General features: G+C 56.6%; 2 protein-coding genes across 2 annotated transcripts in view; both read left to right on the top strand.

Annotated features, from left to right (window-relative positions):
• The window catches only part of DDR1 (discoidin domain receptor tyrosine kinase 1), a 17,693-nt gene extending 16,005 nt beyond the window's left edge, over nt 1-1,688 (top strand). The window contains exons 16-17 of the mRNA XM_014586961.2: nt 504-653; nt 779-1,688. Coding sequence (XP_014442447.1) covers nt 504-653; nt 779-919 — 291 coding nt within the window. The 3' untranslated portion in view covers nt 920-1,688. The remainder of the gene's footprint in view (nt 1-503; nt 654-778) is intronic.
• A 5,212-nt stretch (nt 1,689-6,900) lies between these two features.
• The window catches only part of GTF2H4 (general transcription factor IIH subunit 4), a gene marked incomplete in the record, with an annotated part of 5,770 nt that continues 3,456 nt past the window's right edge, over nt 6,901-9,214 (top strand). The window contains 6 exon segments of the mRNA XM_027770969.1: nt 6,901-7,097; nt 7,451-7,552; nt 7,723-7,865; nt 8,440-8,544; nt 8,769-8,900; nt 9,145-9,194. Of these exon segments, the coding sequence (XP_027626770.1) occupies nt 7,726-7,865; nt 8,440-8,544; nt 8,769-8,900; nt 9,145-9,194 (427 nt within the window).

Here is a 9,214-nt window from a genome sequence, read left to right as displayed (position 1 = left end):
TGCCCATCCGGGGGATGGCTTGGGAATACGTCCTGAGGGTGAGCGGCGGGCAGCCGGAGGGGCAGGCTGGGCCAAGCAGAGCACCAGCGGTGCCCTCCCCTGCAGCCCGGGCTCCTGGGGTCCAGGCTGGAGGCTGCCACAGCGAGGTGCTGAGGGACCTGGCCCTGCCCTGATGCCCTGATCCCTGAAAGCAGCAGGCAAGGGCGGGCGTGGGGCATGGAGTTGGGGCGGCAGAGAACACGAGAGGCACGGGAGGGCAGGGAGCGGCCGTAGAGGGGGCAGGCTGGGCAGACAGAGGGTCAGGGCCAGATGCTGGGACAGCAGAGGGGGGAGGAGAATCAGGACCCTGGGGGGAGACAGGCTGAGGCCTTGGGAGGGAGGGTGGGCTCATGAGGAAGGAGCATGGAGGGAAGAGCTGAGAGGGGTGGGGCGCCCCACGGGCCGGCAGGAGGGTCTGCAGTGCCTGAGGCCTTCCCCGCCTCATCTCCTGCTCCGTGTGCCAGGGGAAGTTCACGACGGCCAGTGACGTGTGGGCCTTCGGGGTGACCCTCTGGGAGGTGCTGATGCTCTGCAGGGCCCAGCCCTTCGGGCAGCTCACGGACGAGCAGGTCATCGAGAACGCCGGGGAGTTCTTCAGGGACCAGGGCCGGCAGGTCAGAGGGAGGGGAGAGGAGGGAGGGGAGAAGGGCCGGGCCGGGGGCCACGGGGCACAGCGTGTCACCTCGGAGACACTGAAGGACATGTGTCCCCGCCTCTCGCCCACTGTGCCGCCATGCAGGTGTACCTGTCCCGGCCGCCCGCCTGCCCGCAGGGCCTGTACGAGCTGATGCTTCGGTGCTGGAGCCGGGAGCCCGAGCAGCGACCACCCTTTGCTCAGCTGCACCGGTTCCTGGCAGAGGACGCGCTCAACACAGCGTGAACCCCAGCACCCAGCAGCCCACCACAGCGGGGGGGGAGCCAGCCACACGGAGCCTACAGGAGCTGGTCCCTCTCTTCACCTCAGAGAGGCAGCGGGGCTGCGGACCAGGTGGGCTGGGCCTGCCCGGGGAGCTGACGCCCTGTCCCCTCCACCGTCTCCCCAGAGGCCCTGCCGCCCCCCCAGCCAGCCCTGTGGATGGCGTCCTCTCTGCCCTCCTCCGCCATGCGGTGGGGAAGGCTGGGCACACAGGGCGGACACTGGACCTGGCCCGCTGGAGCGCTGGGCCCCGCCGGACAACACTGGTTCCTGGAGAGGGCTGTCTCCCCAGCCTCCCTCTCCCTGTCACACACTGGACCCCCCTGGCTGAGAATGTGGGGGGTGAGAGGACATGAACAGGAGGACGAGGTCCCCACGTGCCTGCTCCTGGAGTCGTCCTCAGCCTTGGCATCCTCCTCCTCCGTCACCTGAAACACTGGACCTGGGGTGCCCCCTGCCCCCTCCTCCCTGCTGTGCTGTAGCTAGCGCTTCTCCAAGCCTGGATGTTTTTGTGGAGTAGATACTGGGGTGAGGGGGCAGAGGGAGCAGCGGCCTGTGGGCGGGGGGCGGACATCTCCATTGTAGCTGCCACGTTGGTTTTTCTATAATCACTCGGGGTTTGTACATTTCTGGGGGGAGAGACACAGATTTTTACACTAATATATGGATCTAGCTTGAGGCAAGTTTAATCCCCTGCTCTAGGCAGGAAATAATAAAGGTTGAGTTTTCCACAGCTGTGAGCGGGTTTCTCGGGGTTTGGGAAACCTGCCTCCTGCCTCCTGCCGCTCCCTCCTGCGCTGTTTTCTCCTCTGCCCCTCCCTCTCCCCTGCCATCTCCCAGAACCTGCTCGGCCTGGGGATCTCAGGAGAAGGCATGAACGTGAGAGCGCAGAGCCTGTCAGTTTGGGCGCTTTGCAGGAGGCCTGGAGGGAGAGCCACGGGCCAGGGACCCCTTCGGCAGTCTGGAGCGGTCTATTGATTCCTCCTCAGAATCATGGTTTAAAACCCATCAAATACATGGGACCAGCAGTTGGCATAATGACTATGTCGCTGGACTCCCATGTAGTCGACCGCAGTTTGACTCCCAGACCTGGTGGCTTAAACTCACAACGGGCGCGTGTGCGTGCGTGCCCAAGATCCCGAGAGGAGAACGGAGGAGAAGGGATTGCGGCGTGGCCATCCCCCCTGGGGGGTGATTTCTCACTTTCTGTCTCTGTCTGGCAAGTTGCACGTGCCCTATAACGAAAACTTCTCTAAAACAAAACAAAACAAAAACCCATAAGGTGTATACGTAAGACTACATGGGGGCTGCCAGTGGCAGGGTTAAGGCAGCTGGACCCCACGCGGCCATTTGTGTGGTCTGAGCCCCAGACACGGGCTTGAAAAACATGCTGGGCATGTGTGTGTGTGCACACTCAGAAGTCAGAGAAGAGAATGGAGGAGAAGGGATCGTGGCGTGGTCACCCCGGGTGCCTTCTCACTCCCCTCTCTGCCTCCAGTGAGTGCACACACCCTCTGACAAATTAAGAAAACAGAGCACATGAGGCCAGCCAGTGGCCTGGCAACAGAAGGCAGCACTGGCCCGTTTGGGGAGGTTCTAGGTCTGTGTCTGGAGAACCCCCCCACCCCCCGCCCTGTGCCCCTGACATGCACGTGCCCGTGATCTGGGCGGATGAGGCTGGGGTGGACGCTGCTCTGGGCCCCACCGGCAGTGCTGTTTCCCTGCTCATGGAAGAAACTTAAGGGGCCAGCTCTGGTGGTGTGGCGAAGACAGTTGGATCCTACATGACTGACGACGGTTCAAGTCCCAAATCCAGGGTTTGAAAATCCCCTGGGTGCATGTGGGTTTGTGCCCAGAATCCCTAGAGGAGAAGGGAGAAGAAGGGATTGCAGTGTGGCCATCCCCTGGGGTGGTGGGGGGTGGGCTTCACTTTCCCTCTCTCTTTGTCTCCAGAGAGCCCATGTGCCCTATGGGAAAAATAAAACAAAACAAAACCCCAAAAACTTGAAAAGAAAAATACCGGGCACTTATGTGTGCGTGCGTGCCCAAAATCCGGAGAGGGAAATGGAGAAGGGATTGCAGCCCTAGGGTGGGGAGTGATTTCTCACTCTCTCTGGCAAGCACATGTGCCCTATAGCAAACAAATTTAAAAACGAATAAGCAAACTTAAAAATACACATATAGAAAGGCTGCACAGGAAATCAAACCAGTTTACCAAATGTTAAAAGTTATGACATAAAGAGGCCAGCAGGGGGTGTGGTGGTCATGGCACTCGACTTCCACATAGCCCACCATGGTTTGAGTCCTAGACCTGGAGGCTTGCCTTCTCACTTTCACACAGGTCCTATAGCAAATTTTAAAATAATAATAAACAAAATGAAATATTCTCTAAAAAATGATGACACAGTAGTAACGTCCTTTTATTTATTTTTTCTTCAACAGAGACTTTTGGGGCCAGCAGGTGGTGTGGTGGTTAAGGGTGTTGGATTCCCAAATGGCTGACTGTGGTTCGAGACTTGGACCTGGACCTTGCTTTCTCACTTTCCCTCTCTCTCTCTCTCTCGCTCTGTCCCTCTCTGGTCAAACTAAAATACATACATACATACATACATACATACCTAAAGATAAAATAATTTGAAAAGAGAGAGATTTTTGCTATAGGGTACCCGTGCTTGCCAGAGAGACAGAGAGTGAGAAAGTGAGAAATAACCCGCAGGGGGCGTGACCACATCGCAGTCCATTTTCCTCCATTCTCCTCTTGAGATTTTGGACATGCATGCACGTGTGCCCAGCGTGTTTCAAGCCACAGAGTTCAGGACTCGAACTGCAGTCTGCCAGGTGGGAGTCCAGTGCCGTGACCACCATCCCACCTGCTGGCCCCACATGTACTTTTTTTTATATGTATTTAGTAACAGGATCTAGTGGTCGATATAACAACCATGGACAGTTTGCAAATAGCAAGAGTGTAAGTGATAGTGTGAGATTTCTGCAACCGTAGCGGGATACAGAGACAGCCAAGGGGCCTGTTCGCGAGGAGCCCCAGGCACTGCTGACACTGAGGGTTTTGTCTATGGGTCCTAGTTGAAGGAAATCTACATTTCAGTTAGAGGTTAGTAACACTAAAGGTGTAACCTCTTTTTCTTGCCTAAATCCGAGGCCCCGCTGAGGGTCTGGCGGTCCCACGTGGAGATTCGCTGTGTTAGGCTGAGCAAGTGTGCACACAGCCCCTGGTGCAAGCTGTTCGGATGGAGGCAGCCCGAGTCCAGATGACCTCACAGGCCCAGAAGGAGCAGTTACGACCTCCAACTACTGGACAAAGCAGATCTGTCCAGGCTGCAATTCGTGTGGAGTAGACCCTGGGGTTCTGGGTCATGCTGTTCACTGAACCAGCCCATTGGATAATGAGGATAACAATCAAGATGGGACCAGCAGTTAGCGTAATGGCTATGTCACTGGACTCCCATGTAGTCAACCGCGGTTCGAGTCCCAGACCCGGTGGCTTAAACGCACACCAGGCACATGTGCGTACGTGCCTAAGATCCTGAGAGGAGAATGAAGAAGAAGGGATTGCGGCATGGCCGTCCCCCCTGGGAGCTGAATTCTTGCTTTCTGTCTCTCTGTTTCTCTGTCTTCCTGGAGAGTGCACGTGCCCTATAGCACAAACCTTTCCAAAAAACAAAAACAAAGGCAAAAACAAAAACAAAGCAAAAAACAATCAAGGTCATTTAATCTGAGGTGGAATGAACGAGACACAGATGGACTAGCCCAGCTAGACTACCCGGGTCAGACCCCTGAGCATCACGATTCGGCTTTCGGAGGGTTACAGTTTAGAGGCCAGCGCCCAGAGTAATGAGCGACAGCAGCGAGCCAGAGACTCCGAATCTTGAATCTCGGAGCCGGAGCCGAGTGCTGAGTGCTGACCTCTGCAGCCTCCTGAGGTCATCCACGTCAGCCTCAGCACGCCCAAACCCGCTCTCCCTCCAGGGCTTCCCAGCGCAGTGAGGAGCAGCAGCACCCACTGCTTGTCCTTGGCCCCCCTCCCTTGCCCTCACCTTCCAAGTCCGATCCAGCACAAGCGCCCTGGGACCTGTCTCTCAAACCTGCCTGGACTGTCATGTCTGTCTCCATCGCTGTCCTGGCATGCACGGCCCCGCCTTGCCCGGATGGCTGCAGTAGCCTAGCTGGTCACCCAGATCTGCTCTCGCTCCTCTGGGTTGTTTTCAACCCCGTAACCACGATGCTATTTATTTGTTATCTGCTGGAGAGCCTGTGTGCTTGCCAGAGAGAGACACGGGGGGCGGCAGCAGAGCACCCCTCAGTCGGTCAACCCATAGTCCTTTCTCCTCCTGTTTGTTCTTTCTTTTTTTCTTTATTTTTGGAGAGGTTTTCACTATAGGGCACGTGTGCTCGCCAGACAGAGAGAGACAGAGAGACAAAAAGCAAGAAATCACCCCCCGGGGGGATGGCCACACCGCAATCCCTTCTCCTCCATTCTCCTCTTGAGATCTTGGGCACGCACGCACACGCACCCGGCGTGAATTTTAAGCCACCGGGTCTGGGACATGAACCGCAGTCGACTACGTGGGAGTCCAGCAACACAGCCATTACACTAACTGCTGGTTCCCTCTCCTTCTGTTCTCAATCTCCTCCATTCTCTACGTTGGGATTTGGGGCATGCACGCACACCATCGCTGGGTTCAAGATTCAGACCACGTGGTCAGCCTGGGCGATCTGGCACCCTTAACCACCAGGCAATGGGGCAGGTCCCAGAATGATACTCAAAACACATAGGTCTGATCCCAGCCCTTTATTTCAAACCCTGTAATGACTTTTCCTTGATCTTAGGGTAGAGAACAAACTCTCCCTGGTGAAGGCTGGCCCCACGCCCTTCTCCAGTGTCCTTCCTCCCCTCGCCCTCTCTCTGTGCACCCGGCCTTCTGGTCGTCCCCCTCAGCAGGCTGCAGTCCCTCCTGCCACACAGAACCATTGTCACATAGTCCTCACCGTTTTGGTCCCACATATCTTGCAAATGTGCCTCAGATCCGTTTGAGCACTTGCTAGCTTCCCGACCATAGGCAAATTTCTTACTTTCACTGGACTCTGTTCTTCTAATCTGTAAAGTGGAGATAGAAGAATTGGTCTTACAGGAATTTGGGGGGCCCTGTTGTCCTGGCCTTCATGAGGTCAAATCAGAGCAAACCACTGGTTTCTTTTAAACATTTATATTTTGGGGTCTTCTAACTAGACAGGGGTTGGAAGCGCGGTGGAAACAGAAACGATTTATTAAGCTCTGGGGACCAGAAGATGGTGTAAAGGTTACGTCGCTGGACTCCCGGGTAGTCAACCACCCTGCGAGTCCAGGACCTGGTGGCTTCAACGCAGCCCGCGCGTGTGCGTGCCTGCTCAAGTCCCAGAGAGGAGAATGGACGAGAAGGGATCCATTCCCCCTACACACCACGATTTTTCGCTTTTTGTCTCTGTCTGGCAAGCGCACGTGCCCTTAGCAAAAATCTCTCTTAAAAAAAAAAAATTGAGTATCTAAGTGTCCAACAAGGCGCATTGGATCGTGTCTTTAAGTGGCGAAACGCTCTGGAGCGCGCATTATCCCAATTTTACAGGAAGCAAGTAAGCTCAGAGACCCCCATTTTGTGATCTTTTAAATCTAAGCACTTGATTTACGAGCTGGTTCCTGCCCCTCGCCAGGAAGCCCTCCGGGAACCTCTCCCGGGCCGCCTCCTGCCTAGTCCGGTTCCTCGCGCCCTTAGGAGCGTGGGCAGAGAAAACAGCGGAACGAAAGCGCGCCGCGTCTGGGGTGCCCGGCCGTTCACTGAAAGCCTGCCCTCCGCCCGGCCTGCCCCGGGGCCTGTCGGGAGTTGTAGTCACTCGCGGCCCAACCTGCCCTGCAGTGAGCAAAGGTAAGACTCCAGTTCCCAGGAACCTTCGGGGCGAGAGGGTGCAGTGCTTATTCTGGTCCTCCCCACTTTCCTGAGCCTCTCCTCGCGTATCCTCCCAATTCTCCATTCTGTGCTCCTGTCTGCGAAATCCTTCGTCCTTTCCCCATCGTTTTACGCCGTCCTTTCCCCTATCTCCGGGAGCCAATGAGAGGGATTGGCTTCGATTAAGCGACGGCTCCAGACTCGGGGTACGCGTCGGGGGGTCGACCCGGAGTGGTGAGGGGGCCCCGGCGAGGGCGAGGGTGGCGAGCTCTGAGAGTTGAGGGAGAGGAGCGGCGCGGGAGGACCGTGGGGAAGTTAGGGGATCCGACGGTGTGGGACAGGTGGCCGGGAGAAGGGGACGTGGGTAGCGGGAAGCATGAGCGGGAGAGGTGGTTTAGTGCGGTGGTTGGCAGAACCGGGCCAAGAAGTAACGGCAGCAGATGCGAAGGACTGTCTTCTGTGTAAAGAAGTAATAAGTAAATACGATCTGGGGCTCCGATAGCCGGATCTGACCAGGAAGGGGGGAAGAGAGGAAAGACTCATAAATGTCGCCTTTTAGTCAAAGATGAAGAGTCCTCGAGATACACAATGAGTTTGCAAAGACGCGACAACTAAGAATTCCGTCACTCGGAAATTCAGAAAAGACTAGTTGAAAGCAGAGGTGGGCTGGGAGTCAGTGCCTGAGGTGGGTCAGGGTGGGAGAAACGAGATGAGCCACGTGGGAAAGGAAAGCGCAGCAAGGACGGGGTTACCCTGGGGCTGCTGGGTCCAGACCAGTGAGAGGGGAGGCGTGGATCGTGGGGGTGTGCTTTTAACACATGCATCTCTTAGGCGATGGAGAGCACCCCTTCGAGGGGCGGACTGAACCGAGTGCACCTACAATGCAGGAATCTGCAGGAGTTCCTAGGGGGCCTGAGCTCCGGCGTCCTGGACCGATTGTATGGACACCCTGCCACTTGCCTGGCCGTCTTCCGGTAGGAGCCCCTCGTGACTGGGACCACGGCATGCACATGTAATGGGGCCTCCAGACAGGACTAGTGACATATATCACAGGTAGAAGCCTAGAGGCCAGAGGGTGGGCTGAGAAGGGGGGGCTTGGAAGTTAGTCCGAAATGTAGCGGGCCGAAAATGGATGGAGTTTGAGGGGGCAGCAGGGCTGACAGCAGTGTGTGTGGGGCGAAGTGATGTTCGAGAGGCAGTTGAGAGCAGAGACACAGGAACAAGGCAGCTTCCGAGAATAACAGCAGGCCTTGGGGGACCAGCAGTTGGCGTAATGGCTATGTTGCTGGACTCCCGTGTAGTTGACTGCGGTTCGTGTCCCGGACCTGGTGGCTTAAACTCACACCGGGCATGTGTGCGTGCGTGCCCAAGATCCCGAGAGGAGAATGGAGGAGAAGGGATTGCGGTGTGGCCATCCCCCCTGGGGGGTGATTTCTCACTTTCTGTCTCTCTCTGTTTTTCTGGTGAGCGCACACGCCCTGTAGCAAAAACCTCTCCAAAATAAAAATAAAAATAAAATAATAATAACATCGGGCCTACACCCCACAGGGAGCTCCCGTCCTTGGCTAAGAACTGGGTGATGCGGATGCTCTTTCTGGAGCAGCCTCTGCCACAAGCCGCCGTAGCCCTGTGGGTGAAGAAGGAATTCAGCAAGTGAGTCTGTCCCGTGTTCTCCGCAGCTCTCTCACCTCTCTCGACAGCTAGATTCCCCGAACTGCTGCCCTTGGGACGCTTGCAGGAAACAATGGGGACAGCACAGCACTTGCAGTGAGATAAGTGTGGGAATTCTGCACACCGTCTTCCTTCTTTGTGTGGTCTGTAACAAGACTCTGGTGGGGGTTCTCCAGACCCCACTCGCTTCTCTGCTTCTGTTCCAGGGCCCAGGAGGAAAGCACAGGGCTGCTGAGCGGCCTCCGTATCTGGCACACCCAGCTGCTCCCTGGTGGCCTCCAGGGCCTCATCCTCAACCCCATCTTCCGCCAGAACCTGCGCATTGCCCTTCTGGGTGGGTATGTCACTCCCAACTCTTCCTCAGCCAGGCCGGGAACCGCTAGTGAAGCAGCAGCTCACTGCCAGAGAGGGAGTTCCTGAGGGGCCCCCTCAGAACCTTCTGAGCCAACCTTTGGGGGCTCCATTAGAAATAGTGGCCCAGGTGGAGCTGCATGGTGTAGCAGGTGTCCCCAGGTTAAAGGGGAAGGGAGGGAAGCAGGGACAGAGACAAGGTTCCTTGCCTTTGGCCCATCCTGGCCATAGGGGAAAGGCCTGGTCTGATGACACAAGCCAGCTTGGACCAGACAAGCATGGCCGGGACGTCGCCTCACTG

Source organism: Tupaia chinensis, unplaced genomic scaffold, assembly GCF_000334495.1.
Source record: "Tupaia chinensis unplaced genomic scaffold, TupChi_1.0 Scaffold000176_1, whole genome shotgun sequence".
In the NCBI taxonomy this organism is placed as follows: Eukaryota; Metazoa; Chordata; class Mammalia; order Scandentia; family Tupaiidae; genus Tupaia; species Tupaia belangeri.
Note: the sequence above shows the minus strand (reverse complement) of the source record. Positions and strands in the feature narration are given on the sequence as shown.